The 19,432-nt window shown below is 36.8% G+C and overlaps 2 protein-coding genes across 2 annotated transcripts; both read right to left on the bottom strand.

Moving 5' to 3' along the window:
* Positions 1–1,199: 1,199 nt before the first annotated feature.
* LOC148203881 (uncharacterized) lies at positions 1,200–7,726 on the bottom strand. The gene is made up of 2 exons (XM_088107798.1): positions 6,347–7,726; positions 1,200–2,462 (listed from the first exon to the last, which is right to left on the bottom strand). The coding sequence occupies exons 1-2, from the start codon at positions 7,724–7,726 to the stop codon at positions 1,200–1,202; spliced, it is 2,643 nt and encodes an 880-aa protein (XP_087963924.1).
* Positions 7,727–9,064: 1,338 nt separating this feature from the next.
* On the bottom strand, positions 9,065–15,591 carry LOC148203880 (uncharacterized). The gene is made up of 2 exons (XM_088107797.1): positions 14,212–15,591; positions 9,065–10,327 (listed from the first exon to the last, which is right to left on the bottom strand). The coding sequence occupies exons 1-2, from the start codon at positions 15,589–15,591 to the stop codon at positions 9,065–9,067; spliced, it is 2,643 nt and encodes an 880-aa protein (XP_087963923.1).
* Positions 15,592–19,432: the final 3,841 nt, after the last annotated feature.

Here is a 19,432-nt window from a genome sequence, read left to right as displayed (position 1 = left end):
TTTAGAAAAACAATTTTCTTAAAGAAAATTTATCAAACAGTTGATATGCGTAAAATGTAAAGAGTATAGAGAGCAAGAAAAATCAACACAGAATTTTTATCCTGGTTCGATTCAAAAGAATCTACGTCCAGTTGTTAATCACTATAAAAAGTGATTAACGTTTTCACTAAAAACAGTTTCACAAATTACAATAAGAGTGAATAAAAACAAATAAAAAAACCTTCCTTCGACGAACGAACCGGAAGATGACCACCTTGCCAACTCGAAGAGAACCGCTCCGACTATCGACACACGAAACGCGAGCTTCTCCTATTCACGAGACCAGGTAAAGCACTTGAACTAGCTTTTTAGAACTTCCTCAGATCACACTGTATTCTCAAAAGCTCAGAGTTATTTTTAAGAGTTTTGGAACTCACATATATAGCCAACTGGTCTGAGTTCGCAAAGATGAATTATAACTGTCGCAGATAATCGATTATTGCTAGTGATAATCGATTATTCGAGTCCGTTACATGGTTTTCAAAGAGTGATAATCGATTATCCTGAGGAATAATCGATTATTCCAGAGACTTTGGCAGTTCTCATCAGAACTAGTGATAATCGATTATTTGGAGTAATAATCGATTATTCCAGAGCAACGAGGTTTTTCAGAAGGGCTCAGGATAATCGATTATAGCTTCTAATAATCGATTAAATGCGTAGCAGTTCTAAAAATACGAATTTTTCTAAGTATTACACGTTTAAGGCTTTTCCTAATACATTTATAATCTACAAATTGCTTTTAAAACAACTATAACAATGTATCATCTTTCAGCATCATCAAAATCATTTATCTTCAAATTTACCAATGCTCTTCATTGGTAACAATCTCCCCCTTTTTGATGATGATCAAAAATCACTTTTTAAAAGCACTTTGGGTTATCTACAAAAGATACAAACTGACAGACAACAGTAGGAGTTAGTAGTAACTGCACATATTTCTCCCCCTTTTTGATCAGAAGCAAAAAGAGTGATAATGCTCCCCCTTAATATGAGCTCCCCCTCAATTAAACAGGGTATGTACTAAAACAATAGATCATTTTATTCAGGAAAACATTAAAGATTACTAGGGCACATAAAGCAAGACATGATTATCATAAAACATCCTAGGAATTTAAAACAAAAAAACATGAAAGCACACTAATAATAAAATCCTAAATCTAAAATTCAGGACTTAGGGGTCTCTCTGGAGGTTGGAGATTAAAGTGATTTTCAATGTTTCCAATGCGAGTATCAAGGTCATTGAACTGGTCGATCACAAATTCTTCATGATTTTGTTGCCACTCATATATTTGTTCAAAGTGAGTTTGTTGAAAGAGACGCATATCCTCCAGTTGTTTTGACAGGTTTGCAAAATGCTCCTCCATAGTCAGGGATGAAGTTGAAGGCATGTGAGAAGGACCAGCATCAGCAGAGGTAGCAGCTGGGACTGGATCAACCATATGGGCGTCCATATCGTCGTTGACATTTTCGTGGTGATCATCATCCTTGTGAATTATCACACGGCCACGAGCAACAAAACCCATTTGGCGAAATGTGGTCTCACCAATTTCAGTGCCAATGGCTTGAATGGAGGTAGTGAGTTCGCCGTCCACACTTACACCTTTGTATTCTAAAATTCGAGAGATGAGAAGTGCATATGGAAAATGATAAGAAGAATATTTCTTGGCCTTTACCATGGTGTCGGAGATGAGGGCTGGCCAATCAATGTGGATGTGATTTAAAAGCCCATATAGTAGTAGAAGATCTTGCTCCGAGCATTGAGCATGGTTAGTGGCACGAGGACATAGGATCCATACAATTAAGTAATGAATCATCCTTTCTTCAACCTTGAATCCACCCACAAGCAGTTGTCGACGATTGATTTGGTGTTCAGGATGGCGCAAAAAAGATTGAAAGGCGAGGAGACGATTGAAGTCCGGAACTCCAAGATGGACTTTGACAGCATCATCCCATAGTGTGAGTTGTGCAACATTTGTCCATATGTCATCATCCAGAATTATAGGGACACCTTTTACTTTTGTTGTGATGATGCCGTCACGATAACGCATATTGAAGTAGAAGACACGGATAAGATCAGGGTATATGCACCCCTTTTGCTCCACTAGATGAGTAAGTCCTTGAGCACGAAACAGATCTGGAAATTGAAAGCCATAATAACGATAAAAGTCGAGACGGATGAACTTTACCGCCATGATTCGGCGTTCTTGCCAGAAATGAACATAGTCACCATGTTGCTCCTCATCTGAAATCCAACCTTCGATGGAAGCAGGACGAACATTTCGGGAGCGAGAGGAAGAAGCACCAGCAGTCCTCCTTCGGGTTCTTCTTGAATCAGCCATGAGAGAAGTGGGCACAAAAGAAACTTTGGAAGGAAAGAAGAAAGAGGAGAGATTTGGTTCAGATTTGGGTGCAGCAGGTTTCTGGGTGCAAAGAAGTGAGTAATAATCGATTATAGGGGGCTATTTATAAGAAAAAATGGAGAAACTAGCCGTTTATGACCGTTTCCAGCCGTTAGGATTCACTGTAACGGCTATATTTTTGAAACAGATCGCGTAATAATCGATTATTCTAAGTGATAATCGATTATCTGCTCATAAGTCACTTTCCAGAAATTGTGTAATAATCGATTATGTATGAAGATAATCGATTATCTTCGCATACAAGTCCAGTTTTGGTTTTGAATATGAATAATCGATTATTTGTAAGTGATAATCGATTATCTGCGAATAGGGGTTTTGGCCAAAGCTAAAAATAATCGATTATTATAAGTTATAATCGATTATCTGCGAATAGGGGTTTTTCCAAAGCTAAGAAATAATCGATTATTATCTTTTGATAATCGATTAAAAGCGCTGATCGTACCAGAATTGAGAAAATTTTATAAAGTTTGAATTTAGGACATATCTAACACTCCTAACTCTCTTCTAAGCTCATAGAATCTATCTTTAGGTAGTGCTTTAGTGAAGATATCAGCCAATTGATGTAAAGTGTCAATGTATTCAATTTGGCAATCTCCCTTTTGAATGTGGTCTCTCAAGAAATGATGTCTAATTTCAATGTGCTTAGTTCTTGAGTGCATTATGGGGTTCTTAGTGAGGTTGATAGCACTAGTATTATCACATTTCAGAGGAATGTGATCAAGGAAGATATCAAAATCCTCCAGTTGTTGTTTCATCCATAAAATTTGGGCACAACAATTTCCAGCAGCAATGTATTCAGCTTCAGTGGTAGACAAGGCTACACAAGCTTGTTTCTTTGAATGCCAAGACACTAAAGAACAGCCCAGAAAATGACATGTTCCACTAGTACTTTTCCTATCAATTTTACAGCCACCATAATCTGCATCAGAATAACCTATCAAACTAGGTAAAGCATCAGAAGGATACCAAAGTCCAAAAGATGGGGTGCCTTTAAGGTATTTCAAAATCCGTTTGACAGCAATTAGATGAGATTCTTTAGGATTAGCTTGGTACCTAGCACACACACACACACTTTGCATAATGTCTGGTCTACTAGCAGTTAGATAAAGTAAGGATCCTATCATTCCTCTAAACATGGTTTCATTTACTCCTTCACCAGATTCATCCTTATCTAAATAGCAGGACGTTGCCATAGGTGTGTTGGCCTCTTTACAAGTATCCATACCAAACTTCTTAAGCACTTCTCTACAATATTTAGTTTGGGAGACAAAAGTTCCCCCATCTATTTGCTTTATTTGCAGTCCTAAGAAGAAGTTAAGCTCACCCATCATAGACATTTCAAATTCACCTTGCATGATTTGTGCAAATCCCTCACACAATGAATCATTTGTAGACCCAAAAATGATATCATCTACGTATACTTGAACAATCAAGATATGTTTTTCTACTTTTTTAATAAACAAGGTTGAATCAACCTTTCCTCTAGAGAAGTCATTTTCAATCAAGAAAGTACTAAGTCTTTCATACCAAGATCTAGGTGCCTGTTTTAGACCATACAAGGCCTTTTTCAACTTATAAACATGATTAGGATATTTAAAATCCTCAAAACCAGGAGGTTGACTAACGTATACCTCTTCTTTAATGAAACCATTTAAAAATGCACTTTTCACATCCATTTGATACAATTTAAACTTCATCAAGGATGCATACGCAAGTAACAATCTAATTGCTTCTAACCTGGCTACTGGGGCGTAAGTTTCATCATAGTCGATACCTTCCTCTTGGCAGTAGCCTTTTGCAACTAACCTGGCTTTGTTCTTGGTGATGTTGCCATCTTCATCAAGCTTGTTTCTAAACACCCACTTTGTTCCAATGATTTGATAATCATCTTGTCTAGGAATGAGTTCCCAAACATCATTCCTTTCAAATTGATTGAGTTCTTCTTGCATAGCAACACACCATTTATCATCTTGAAGAGCTTCCTTTATGTTCTTAGGTTCTACCTGAGACACAAAAGCTACTGTTAAGCAGAAATTATTAAGATTGTGTCTAGTAGTTACCCCTTTTAACATATCTCCGATGATGTTGTCCAGAGAAAGTCCTCTTGGTTGTTGATAGCTTTTAGGATCAACTACTTGATGTTCATTTTGAGTTTCTGGAGGATAGTTTTCATTTAGATACATCTCTTCAAGAGCTTCCCTCAAATAATCCTCATCACCTGCAATTGGTTTATTTGACTCAAGAGGGTTCACCTCAAGGTCCACAATTTCATCAAAGACAACATGCATTGATTCTTCAATTTTCAAGGTTCTTCTATTAAACACCCTATATGCTTTGCTAGTTAAAGAGTATCCTAAGAAGATTGCCTCATCAGATTTAGCATCAAATTTGCCTAGATTATCTTTACCATTATTCAAAACAAAACATTTGCATCCAAAGATTTTCAAATGAGATACATTTGGTTTTCTACCGTTAAACAGTTCATAGGGAGTTAGCTTAAGAATAGGCCTAATTATCATTCTGTTCAACACGTAACAAGCAGTACTAACTGCATCAGCCCAAAAGTATTTTGGCACATTAGATTCATTTAAAAGAGTCCTAGCTAGTTCTTCTAATGACCTATTTTTCCTTTCAACAACACCATTTTGTTGGGGAGTTCTTGGAGCAGAAAAATTATGAGCAATTCCATGTTTTTCACAAAACTTTTCAAAAGATTCGTTTTCAAACTCACCACCGTGATCACTTCTCAAGGTTTTGATTTTCAAATCCTTTTCATTTTGAACACGTTTTGCAAATGATTTGAATGCTTTAAAAGCTTCACTTTTCAAGGTTAAGAAAAATGTCCAAGTAAATCTAGTGTAGTCATCAACAATCACAAGAGCATAGTAGTTTCCACCAAAACTTTTAATTCTAGATGGACCAAACAAGTCCATATGCAAAAGTTCTAAAGGTTTTGATGTTGAAATCATGTTTTTAGACGAAAAAGAGGATTTGGTTTGCTTTCCCTTTTGACATGCAGAACATATTTTGTCTTTCTCAAATTTTAATTTAGGCAAACCAATCACAAGATCTTTTGAACTCAATTTATTTAAATGTTGCATATGAATATGCGCAGCTCTTTTATGCCATAACCAAGGATTTTCCTCTTTGGCAACTAAACATGTTATACTATGACTAGATGCATTTTCAATATCAATCAAGTAAATGTTATTATGCCTAACACCTTGCAAAGCAATTTCAGTAGAATTTTTAAAATATACGGTACATCTATCACTTTCAAAGGTTACCTTGAGACCCTTGTCACATAATTGACTTATGCTTAGGAGATTGTGTTTGAGACCTTCAACGCATAATACGTCCTTTATAGTCAATGTGTTTCCTCCTCCAATGTCTCCAGTGCCAATGATTCTACCTTTGTTATTATCTCCATAGGTCACAAATCCTTGCTTCTTCTTCTCAAAAGAAATAAACCTTTTCTTGTCACCGGTCATGTGTCTTGAACAACCACTGTCAAGATACCACAGTGACTTCTTTGACTTAGTAAGTTCCTACAAAACAAATTTTAGCAAGACTTTAGGTCCCCAATCTTATTATGGGTCCTTTGGGTTAGTTTATGCAAATATACATCATTTTACAATTTTAACCCATGCATATTTACCATTTGGAACACCAAAATGTTTGATGTTGCATTTGTTTGAGGTGTGACCAAGTTTCATGCAGTAAAAACAACAAGCCTCATACACTTTATTTTTCACAAGAGTTCCTTTTTCTACCCAAACTCTACGAGTTCTTATCACTTTATATTTTTTGTGTAGATGCGTGTTTCCACTTCTAGCATTGCTTCTCTCAAAGTTTGTTTTGGCATGTGACTTAGACTTATTTGCCTTTGCAAGTAAATTCTCAAGAATGTCAATATCAAACATATGACTTTTACACGATAGACATTCAGCAGGTTGTATAACAGTATCAAATTCAGATAATTTAGTTTCCAAATTACTAACTTTGTTTCTCAAAACAACTTCATCATCTAGTGCTTTTTCATACCTCAAATTCAATTCATTATGCTCTTTCTTTAGCTTTTTATGAGCAACATCAAGTTTTTCAGATTCATTTAACAAATCAAGAAATGCCTTTTGTAAGTCAAACTCATCACTTGACTCTAAGCTAGAATCACTTACTTGGCTTCCTGCATCTTCTAAGTCTGCCATTAAGCACAAGTTTGCTTCTTCATTTGAATCGCTTGAACTTGAAGAACTAGAAGCATTGTCTTCCCAAGCTATGTAAGCTTTCTTCTTCTTTGGAAACTTTCTTTCTTTCTTTTCTTCACTTTTCCTATTCTTAGGACAGTCAGTCTTCACATGACCCCTTTCTCCACATCCATAACATTTAATGCTTGATGGAGATCCTCGATTTTCTTTCCTTTCTCCATGGTATTTGTCTTTTCCCTTTGCTTTCATAAATTTAGCAAACTTCTTAATCATAAGACTCATGTTTTCCTCATCGTTATCGGAATCATCATCCTCAATTCTCTTAGAACTTTTTCCTTTTGAGATTTCAGACTTGAGGGCAAGCGTCTTTCTTTTGCCTTGATCCTCTTCTGTAGTTAATCTTCTTAGCTCAAGCTCATGCTCACGAAGCTTTCCAAAGAGAATCGCCGTTGACATTTGAGTGAGGTTTTGAGACTCCGAAATGGCAGTCACCTTTGGTTGCCAAGACCTGTCTAATGATTTCAATATTTTCACATTCAATTCATCAGTGTCAAAAGTCTTACCCAAACCTGTCAGGTGGTTCACAATGTGAGTGAAACGCTTCTGGACATCAGATATTGTTTCTCCAGGCTGCATTCTGAACATCTCATACTCCTGAATGAGTGTGTTCTTCCTTGCACGTTTCACGTCGTCTGTACCCTCATGTGTGACTCTGAGGACCTCCCACATCTCCTGTGCTGTCTTACACACTGAAATTCTATAAAATTCATCAAGTACTACAGCAGATGAAATAATATTACGAGCCTTAATATCAAATTGGGCTCTTCTATTTTCCTCAGGAGTCCAATTAAAGTATGGTTTTTCTACTTCTACACCATCAACAGTTCTTTTAGGAATATAGGGACCATTTAGCACAGCTTCCCAGATGCCTCTGTCAACAGACCCCATAAAAATTTCCATTCTGACTTTCCAGAATGCATAGTTATCACCAGTAAAAAGAGGTGGTCTGTTGATGGATGCACCCTCAGCATATACTTGATTTTGATGACCGGCCATTTTCGCAAAAGTTTGAAAGAATATCAAAGCAAGCTCTGATACCAATTGTCGGAACAATCGGTACCGTTATAGAGTCGCGCAGCGGAATAAAATACTCGGAAAGCGTGTTACGGTCACAAATCAAGTTTTGATAGTCCGTTTTAGAAAAACAATTTTCTTAGAGAAAATTTATCAAACAGTTGATATGCGTAAAATGTAAAGAGTATAGAGAGCAAGAAAATTCAACACAGAATTTTTATCCTGGTTCGATTCAAAAGAATCTACGTCCAGTTGTTAATCACTATAAAAAGTGATTAACGTTTTCACTAAAAACAGTTTTACAAATTACAATAAGAGTGAATAAAAACAAATAAAAAACCTTCCTTCGACGAACGAACCGGAAGATGACCACCTTGCCAACTCGAAGAGAACCGCTCCGACTATCGACACACGAAACGCGAGCTTCTCCTATTCACGAGACCAGGCAAAGCACTTGAACTAGCTTTTTAGAACTTCCTCAGATAACACTGTATTCTCAAAAGCTCAGAGTTCTTTCTAAGAGTTCTGGAACTCATCTATATAGCCCACTGGTCTAAAGTTTGCAAAGATGAATTATAACTGCCGCAGATAATCGATTATTGTTAGTGATAATCGATTATTCGAGTCCGTTACAGGGTTTTCAAAAAGTGATAATCGATTATCCTGAGGAATAATCGATTATTCCAGAGACTTTTGGCAGTTCTCATCAGAACTGTGATAATCGATTATTCGGAGTAATAATCGATTATTCCAGAGCAACGAGGTTTTTCAGAAGGGCTCAGGATAATCGATTATAGCTTCTAATAATCGATTAAATGCGTAGCAGTTCTAAAAATACGAATTTTTCTAAGTATTACATGTTTAAGACTTTTCCTAATACATTTATAATCTACAAATTGCTTTTAAAACAACAATAACAATGTATCATCTTTCAGCATCATCAAAATTGTTTATCTTCAAATTTACCAATGCTCTTCATTGGTAACAATCTCCCCCTTTTTGATGATGATCAAAAATCACTTTTTAAAAGCAATGTTGGGTTATCTGCAAAAGATACAAACTGAGAGACAACAGTAGGAGTTAGTAGTAACTGCACATATTTCTCCCCCTTTTTGATCATAAGCAAAAAGAGTGATAATGCTCCCCCTTAATATGAGCTCCCCTCAATTAAACAGTGTAAGTACTAAAACAGTAGATCATTTTATTCAGGAAAACATTAAAGAGTACAAGGGCACATAAAGCAAGACATGAAGATGATAAAACATTCTAGGAATTCAAAACAAACAAACATGAAAGCACACTAATCAGAAAATCCTAAATCTAAAATTCAGGACTTGGTGGTCTCTCTGGAGGTTGGAGATTAAAATGATTTTCAATGTTTCCAATGCGAGTGTCAAGGTCATTGAACTGGTCGATCACAAATTCTTCATGATTTTGTTGCCACTCATATATTTGGTCAAAGTGAGATTGTTGAAAGAGACGCATATCCTCCAGTTGTTTAGACAGGTTTGCAAAATGCTCCTCCATAGTCAGGGATGAATTTGAAGGCATGTGAGAAGGACCATCATCAGCAGAGGTAGCAGCTGGGACAGGATCAACCATATGGGCCTCCATATCGTCATTGACATTTTCGTGGTGATCATCATCCTTGTGAATGATCACACGGCCACGAGCAACAAAACCCATTTGGCGAAATGTTGTCTCACCAATTTCAGTGCCAATTGCTTGAATGGAGGTAGTGAGTTCGCCGTCCACACTTACACCTTTGTATTCTAAAATTCGAGAGATGAGAAGTGCATATGGAAAATGATAAGAAGAATATTTCTTGGCCTTTACCATGGTGTCGGAGATGAGGGCTGGCCAATCAATGTGGATGTGATTTAAAATCCCATATAGTAGTAGAAGATCTTGCTCCGAGCATTGAGCATGGTTAGTGGCACGAGGACATAGGATCCATACAATTAAGTAATGAATCATCCTTTCTTCAACCTTGAATCCACCCACAAGCAATTGTCGACGATTGATTTGGTGTTCAGGATGACGCAAAAAAGATTGAAAGGCGAGGAGACGATTGAAGTCCGGAACTCCAAGATGGACTTTGACAGCATCATCCCATAGTGTGAGTTGTGCAACATTTGTCCATATGTCATCATCCAGAATTATAGGGACACCTTTTACTTTTGTTGTGATGATGCCGTCACGATAACGCATATTGAAGTAGAAGACACGGATAAGATCAGGGTATATGCACCCCTTTTGCTCCACTAGATGAGTAAGTCCTTGAGCACGAAACAGATCTGGAAATTGAAAGCCATAATAACGATAAAAGTCGAGACGGATGAACTTTACCGCCATGATTCGGCGTTCTTGCCAGAAATGAACATAGTCACCATGTTGCTCCTCATCTGAAATCCAACCTTCGATGGAAGCAGGACGAACATTTCGGGAGCGAGAGGAAGAAGCACCAGCAGTCCTCCTTCGGGTTCTTCTTGAATCAGCCATGAGAGAAGTGGGCACAAAAGAAACTTTGGAAGGAAAGAAGAAAGAGGAGAGATTTGGTTCAGATTTGGGTGCAGCAGGTTTCTGGGTGCAAAGAAGTGAGTAATAATCGATTATAGGGGGCTATTTATAAGAAAAAATGGAGAAACTAGCCGTTTATGACCGTTTCCAGCCGTTAGGATTCACTGTAACGGCTATATTTTTGAAACAGATCGCGTAATAATCGATTATTCTAAGTGATAATCGATTATCTGCTCATAAGTCACTTTCCAGAAATTGTGTAATAATCGATTATGTATGAAGATAATCGATTATCTTCGCATACAAGTCCAGTTTTGGTTTTGAATATGAATAATCGATTATTTGTAAGTGATAATCGATTATCTGCGAATAGGGGTTTTGGCCAAAGCTAAAAATAATCGATTATTATAAGTTATAATCGATTATCTGCGAATAGGGGTTTTTCCAAAGCTAAGAAATAATCGATTATTATCCTTTGATAATCGATTAAAAGCGCTGATCGTACCAGAATTGAGAAAATTTTATAAAGTTTGAATTTAGGACATATCTAACACTCCTAACTCTCTTCTAAGCTCATAGAATCTATCTTTAGGTAGTGCTTTAGTGAAGATATCAGCCAATTGATGTAAAGTGTCAATGTATTCAATTTGGCAATCTCCCTTTTGAATGTGGTCTCTCAAGAAATGATGTCTAATTTCAATGTGCTTAGTTCTTGAGTGCATTATGGGGTTCTTAGTGAGGTTGATAGCACTAGTATTATCACATTTCAGAGGAATGTGATCAAGGAAGATATCAAAATCCTCCAGTTGTTGTTTCATCCATAAAATTTGGGCACAACAATTTCCAGCAGCAATGTATTCAGCTTCAGTGGTAGACAAGGCTACACAAGCTTGTTTCTTTGAATGCCAAGACACTAAAGAACAGCCCAGAAAATGACATGTTCCACTAGTACTTTTCCTATCAATTTTACAGCCACCATAATCTGCATCAGAATAACCTATCAAACTAGGTAAAGCATCAGAAGGATACCAAAGTCCAAAAGATGGGGTGCCTTTAAGGTATTTCAAAATCCGTTTGACAGCAATTAGATGAGATTCTTTAGGATTAGCTTGGTACCTAGCACACACACACACACTTTGCATAATGTCTGGTCTACTAGCAGTTAGATAAAGTAAGGATCCTATCATTCCTCTAAACATGGTTTCATTTACTCCTTCACCAGATTCATCCTTATCTAAATAGCAGGACGTTGCCATAGGTGTGTTGGCCTCTTTACAAGTATCCATACCAAACTTCTTAAGCACTTCTCTACAATATTTAGTTTGGGAGACAAAAGTTCCCCCATCTATTTGCTTTATTTGCAGTCCTAAGAAGAAGTTAAGCTCACCCATCATAGACATTTCAAATTCACCTTGCATGATTTGTGCAAATCCCTCACACAATGAATCATTTGTAGACCCAAAAATGATATCATCTACGTATACTTGAACAATCAAGATATGTTTTTCTACTTTTTTAATAAACAAGGTTGAATCAACCTTTCCTCTAGAGAAGTCATTTTCAATCAAGAAAGTACTAAGTCTTTCATACCAAGATCTAGGTGCCTGTTTTAGACCATACAAGGCCTTTTTCAACTTATAAACATGATTAGGATATTTAAAATCCTCAAAACCAGGAGGTTGACTAACGTATACCTCTTCTTTAATGAAACCATTTAAAAATGCACTTTTCACATCCATTTGATACAATTTAAACTTCATCAAGGATGCATACGCAAGTAACAATCTAATTGCTTCTAACCTGGCTACTGGGGCGTAAGTTTCATCATAGTCGATACCTTCCTCTTGGCAGTAGCCTTTTGCAACTAACCTGGCTTTGTTCTTGGTGATGTTGCCATCTTCATCAAGCTTGTTTCTAAACACCCACTTTGTTCCAATGATTTGATAATCATCTTGTCTAGGAATGAGTTCCCAAACATCATTCCTTTCAAATTGATTGAGTTCTTCTTGCATAGCAACACACCATTTATCATCTTGAAGAGCTTCCTTTATGTTCTTAGGTTCTACCTGAGACACAAAAGCTACTGTTAAGCAGAAATTATTAAGATTGTGTCTAGTAGTTACCCCTTTTAACATATCTCCGATGATGTTGTCCAGAGAAAGTCCTCTTGGTTGTTGATAGCTTTTAGGATCAACTACTTGATGTTCATTTTGAGTTTCTGGAGGATAGTTTTCATTTAGATACATCTCTTCAAGAGCTTCCCTCAAATAATCCTCATCACCTGCAATTGGTTTATTTGACTCAAGAGGGTTCACCTCAAGGTCCACAATTTCATCAAAGACAACATGCATTGATTCTTCAATTTTCAAGGTTCTTCTATTAAACACCCTATATGCTTTGCTAGTTAAAGAGTATCCTAAGAAGATTGCCTCATCAGATTTAGCATCAAATTTGCCTAGATTATCTTTACCATTATTCAAAACAAAACATTTGCATCCAAAGATTTTCAAATGAGATACATTTGGTTTTCTACCGTTAAACAGTTCATAGGGAGTTAGCTTAAGAATAGGCCTAATTATCATTCTGTTCAACACGTAACAAGCAGTACTAACTGCATCAGCCCAAAAGTATTTTGGCACATTAGATTCATTTAAAAGAGTCCTAGCTAGTTCTTCTAATGACCTATTTTTCCTTTCAACAACACCATTTTGTTGGGGAGTTCTTGGAGCAGAAAAATTATGAGCAATTCCATGTTTTTCACAAAACTTTTCAAAAGATTCGTTTTCAAACTCACCACCGTGATCACTTCTCAAGGTTTTGATTTTCAAATCCTTTTCATTTTGAACACGTTTTGCAAATGATTTGAATGCTTTAAAAGCTTCACTTTTCAAGGTTAAGAAAAATGTCCAAGTAAATCTAGTGTAGTCATCAACAATCACAAGAGCATAGTAGTTTCCACCAAAACTTTTAATTCTAGATGGACCAAACAAGTCCATATGCAAAAGTTCTAAAGGTTTTGATGTTGAAATCATGTTTTTAGACGAAAAAGAGGATTTGGTTTGCTTTCCCTTTTGACATGCAGAACATATTTTGTCTTTCTCAAATTTTAATTTAGGCAAACCAATCACAAGATCTTTTGAACTCAATTTATTTAAATGTTGCATATGAATATGCGCAGCTCTTTTATGCCATAACCAAGGATTTTCCTCTTTGGCAACTAAACATGTTATACTATGACTAGATGCATTTTCAATATCAATCAAGTAAATGTTATTATGCCTAACACCTTGCAAAGCAATTTCAGTAGAATTTTTAAAATATACGGTACATCTATCACTTTCAAAGGTTACCTTGAGACCCTTGTCACATAATTGACTTATGCTTAGGAGATTGTGTTTGAGACCTTCAACGCATAATACGTCCTTTATAGTCAATGTGTTTCCTCCTCCAATGTCTCCAGTGCCAATGATTCTACCTTTGTTATTATCTCCATAGGTCACAAATCCTTGCTTCTTCTTCTCAAAAGAAATAAACCTTTTCTTGTCACCGGTCATGTGTCTTGAACAACCACTGTCAAGATACCACAGTGACTTCTTTGACTTAGTAAGTTCCTACAAAACAAATTTTAGCAAGACTTTAGGTCCCCAATCTTATTATGGGTCCTTTGGGTTAGTTTATGCAAATATACATCATTTTACAATTTTAACCCATGCATATTTACCATTTGGAACACCAAAATGTTTGATGTTGCATTTGTTTGAGGTGTGACCAAGTTTCATGCAGTAAAAACAACAAGCCTCATACACTTTATTTTTCACAAGAGTTCCTTTTTCTACCCAAACTCTACGAGTTCTTATCACTTTATATTTTTTGTGTAGATGCGTGTTTCCACTTCTAGCATTGCTTCTCTCAAAGTTTGTTTTGGCATGTGACTTAGACTTATTTGCCTTTGCAAGTAAATTCTCAAGAATGTCAATATCAAACATATGACTTTTACACGATAGACATTCAGCAGGTTGTATAACAGTATCAAATTCAGATAATTTAGTTTCCAAATTACTAACTTTGTTTCTCAAAACAACTTCATCATCTAGTGCTTTTTCATACCTCAAATTCAATTCATTATGCTCTTTCTTTAGCTTTTTATGAGCAACATCAAGTTTTTCAGATTCATTTAACAAATCAAGAAATGCCTTTTGTAAGTCAAACTCATCACTTGACTCTAAGCTAGAATCACTTACTTGGCTTCCTGCATCTTCTAAGTCTGCCATTAAGCACAAGTTTGCTTCTTCATTTGAATCGCTTGAACTTGAAGAACTAGAAGCATTGTCTTCCCAAGCTATGTAAGCTTTCTTCTTCTTTGGAAACTTTCTTTCTTTCTTTTCTTCACTTTTCCTATTCTTAGGACAGTCAGTCTTCACATGACCCCTTTCTCCACATCCATAACATTTAATGCTTGATGGAGATCCTCGATTTTCTTTCCTTTCTCCATGGTATTTGTCTTTTCCCTTTGCTTTCATAAATTTAGCAAACTTCTTAATCATAAGACTCATGTTTTCCTCATCGTTATCGGAATCATCATCCTCAATTCTCTTAGAACTTTTTCCTTTTGAGATTTCAGACTTGAGGGCAAGCGTCTTTCTTTTGCCTTGATCCTCTTCTGTAGTTAATCTTCTTAGCTCAAGCTCATGCTCACGAAGCTTTCCAAAGAGAATCGCCGTTGACATTTGAGTGAGGTTTTGAGACTCCGAAATGGCAGTCACCTTTGGTTGCCAAGACCTGTCTAATGATTTCAATATTTTCACATTCAATTCATCAGTGTCAAAAGTCTTACCCAAACCTGTCAGGTGGTTCACAATGTGAGTGAAACGCTTCTGGACATCAGATATTGTTTCTCCAGGCTGCATTCTGAACATCTCATACTCCTGAATGAGTGTGTTCTTCCTTGCACGTTTCACGTCGTCTGTACCCTCATGTGTGACTCTGAGGACCTCCCACATCTCCTGTGCTGTCTTACACACTGAAATTCTATAAAATTCATCAAGTACTACAGCAGATGAAATAATATTACGAGCCTTAATATCAAATTGGGCTCTTCTATTTTCCTCAGGAGTCCAATTAAAGTATGGTTTTTCTACTTCTACACCATCAACAGTTCTTTTAGGAATATAGGGACCATTTAGCACAGCTTCCCAGATGCCTCTGTCAACAGACCCCATAAAAATTTCCATTCTGACTTTCCAGAATGCATAGTTATCACCAGTAAAAAGAGGTGGTCTGTTGATGGATGCACCCTCAGCATATACTTGATTTTGATGACCGGCCATTTTCGCAAAAGTTTGAAAGAATATCAAAGCAAGCTCTGATACCAATTGTCGGAACAATCGGTACCGTTATAGAGTCGCGCAGCGGAATAAAATACTCGGAAAGCGTGTTACGGTCACAAATCAAGTTTTGATAGTCCGTTTTAGAAAAACAATTTTCTTAGAGAAAATTTATCAAACAGTTGATATGCGTAAAATGTAAAGAGTATAGAGAGCAAGAAAATTCAACACAGAATTTTTATCCTGGTTCGATTCAAAAGAATCTACGTCCAGTTGTTAATCACTATAAAAAGTGATTAACGTTTTCACTAAAAACAGTTTTACAAATTACAATAAGAGTGAATAAAAACAAATAAAAAACCTTCCTTCGACGAACGAACCGGAAGATGACCACCTTGCCAACTCGAAGAGAACCGCTCCGACTATCGACACACGAAACGCGAGCTTCTCCTATTCACGAGACCAGGCAAAGCACTTGAACTAGCTTTTTAGAACTTCCTCAGATAACACTGTATTCTCAAAAGCTCAGAGTTCTTTCTAAGAGTTCTGGAACTCATCTATATAGCCCACTGGTCTAAAGTTTGCAAAGATGAATTATAACTGCCGCAGATAATCGATTATTGTTAGTGATAATCGATTATTCGAGTCCGTTACAGGGTTTTCAAAAAGTGATAATCGATTATCCTGAGGAATAATCGATTATTCCAGAGACTTTTGGCAGTTCTCATCAGAACTGTGATAATCGATTATTCGGAGTAATAATCGATTATTCCAGAGCAACGAGGTTTTTCAGAAGGGCTCAGGATAATCGATTATAGCTTCTAATAATCGATTAAATGCGTAGCAGTTCTAAAAATACGAATTTTTCTAAGTATTACATGTTTAAGACTTTTCCTAATACATTTATAATCTACAAATTGCTTTTAAAACAACAATAACAATGTATCATCTTTCAGCATCATCAAAATTGTTTATCTTCAAATTTACCAATGCTCTTCATTGGTAACAATCTCCCCCTTTTTGATGATGATCAAAAATCACTTTTTAAAAGCAATGTTGGGTTATCTGCAAAAGATACAAACTGAGAGACAACAGTAGGAGTTAGTAGTAACTGCACATATTTCTCCCCCTTTTTGATCATAAGCAAAAAGAGTGATAATGCTCCCCCTTAATATGAGCTCCCCTCAATTAAACAGTGTAAGTACTAAAACAGTAGATCATTTTATTCAGGAAAACATTAAAGAGTACAAGGGCACATAAAGCAAGACATGAAGATGATAAAACATTCTAGGAATTCAAAACAAACAAACATGAAAGCACACTAATCAGAAAATCCTAAATCTAAAATTCAGGACTTGGTGGTCTCTCTGGAGGTTGGAGATTAAAATGATTTTCAATGTTTCCAATGCGAGTGTCAAGGTCATTGAACTGGTCGATCACAAATTCTTCATGATTTTGTTGCCACTCATATATTTGGTCAAAGTGAGATTGTTGAAAGAGACGCATATCCTCCAGTTGTTTAGACAGGTTTGCAAAATGCTCCTCCATAGTCAGGGATGAATTTGAAGGCATGTGAGAAGGACCATCATCAGCAGAGGTAGCAGCTGGGACAGGATCAACCATATGGGCCTCCATATCGTCATTGACATTTTCGTGGTGATCATCATCCTTGTGAATGATCACACGGCCACGAGCAACAAAACCCATTTGGCGAAATGTTGTCTCACCAATTTCAGTGCCAATTGCTTGAATGGAGGTAGTGAGTTCGCCGTCCACACTTACACCTTTGTATTCTAAAATTCGAGAGATGAGAAGTGCATATGGAAAATGATAAGAAGAATATTTCTTGGCCTTTACCATGGTGTCGGAGATGAGGGCTGGCCAATCAATGTGGATGTGATTTAAAATCCCATATAGTAGTAGAAGATCTTGCTCCGAGCATTGAGCATGGTTAGTGGCACGAGGACATAGGATCCATACAATTAAGTAATGAATCATCCTTTCTTCAACCTTGAATCCACCCACAAGCAATTGTCGACGATTGATTTGGTGTTCAGGATGACGCAAAAAAGATTGAAAGGCGAGGAGACGATTGAAGTCCGGAACTCCAAGATGGACTTTGACAGCATCATCCCATAGTGTGAGTTGTGCAACATTTGTCCATATGTCATCATCCAGAATTATAGGGACACCTTTTACTTTTGTTGTGATGATGCCGTCACGATAACGCATATTGAAGTAGAAGACACGGATAAGATCAGGGTATATGCACCCCTTTTGCTCCACTAGATGAGTAAGTCCTTGAGCACGAAACAGATCTGGAAATTGAAAGCCATAATAACGATAAAAGTCGAGACGGATGAACTTTACCGCCATGATTCGGCGTTCTTGCCAGAAATGAACATAGTCACCATGTTGCTCCTCATCTGAAATCCAACCTTCGATGGAAGCAGGACGAACATTTCGGGAGCGAGAGGAAGAAGCACCAGCAGTCCTCCTTCGGGTTCTTCTTGAATCAGCCATGAGAGAAGTGGGCACAAAAGAAACTTTGGAAGGAAAGAAGAAAGAGGAGAGATTTGGTTCAGATTTGGGTGCAGCAGGTTTCTGGGTGCAAAGAAGTGAGTAATAATCGATTATAGGGGGCTATTTATAAGAAAAAATGGAGAAACTAGCCGTTTATGACCGTTTCCAGCCGTTAGGATTCACTGTAACGGCTATATTTTTGAAACAGATCGCGTAATAATCGATTATTCTAAGTGATAATCGATTATCTGCTCATAAGTCACTTTCCAGAAATTGTGTAATAATCGATTATGTATGAAGATAATCGATTATCTTCGCATACAAGTCCAGTTTTGGTTTTGAATATGAATAATCGATTATTTGTAAGTGATAATCGATTATCTGCGAATAGGGGTTTTGGCCAAAGCTAAAAATAATCGATTATTATAAGTTATAATCGATTATCTGCGAATAGGGGTTTTTCCAAAGCTAAGAAATAATCGATTATTATCCTTTGATAATCGATTAAAAGCGCTGATCGTACCAGAATTGAGAAAATTTTATAAAGTTTGAATTTAGGACATATCTAACACTCCTAACTCTCTTCTAAGCTCATAGAATCTATCTTTAGGTAGTGCTTTAGTGAAGATATCAGCCAATTGATGTAAAGTGTCAATGTATTCAATTTGGCAATCTCCCTTTTGAATGTGGTCTCTCAAGAAATGATGTCTAATTTCAATGTGCTTAGTTCTTGAGTGCATTATGGGGTTCTTAGTGAGGTTGATAGCACTAGTATTATCACATTTCAGAGGAATGTGATCAAGGAAGATATCAAAATCCTCCAGTTGTTGTTTCATCCATAAAATTTGGGCACAACAATTTCCAGCAGCAATGTATTCAGCTTCAGTGGTAGACAAGGCTACACAAGCTTGTTTCTTTGAATGCCAAGACACTAAAGAACAGCCCAGAAAATGACATGTTCCACTAGTACTTTTCCTATCAATTTTACAGCCACCATAATCTGCATCAGAATAACCTATCAAACTAGGTAAAGCATCAGAAGGATACCAAAGTCCAAAAGATGGGGTGCCTTTAAGGTATTTCAAAATCCGTTTGACAGCAATTAGATGAGATTCTTTAGGATTAGCTTGGTACCTAGCACACACACACACACTTTGCATAATGTCTGGTCTACTAGCAGTTAGATAAAGTAAGGATCCTATCATTCCTCTAAACATGGTTTCATTTACTCCTTCACCAGATTCATCCTTATCTAAATAGCAGGACGTTGCCATAGGTGTGTTGGCCTCTTTACAAGTATCCATACCAAACTTCTTAAGCA

Source organism: Vigna umbellata, chromosome 2 (assembly GCF_029865625.1).
Source record: "Vigna umbellata cultivar VRB3 chromosome 2, Vumbellata_1.0, whole genome shotgun sequence".
NCBI lineage: Eukaryota > Viridiplantae > Streptophyta > Magnoliopsida > Fabales > Fabaceae > Vigna > Vigna umbellata.
This window is presented reverse-complemented; position numbering and strand designations above follow the sequence as displayed.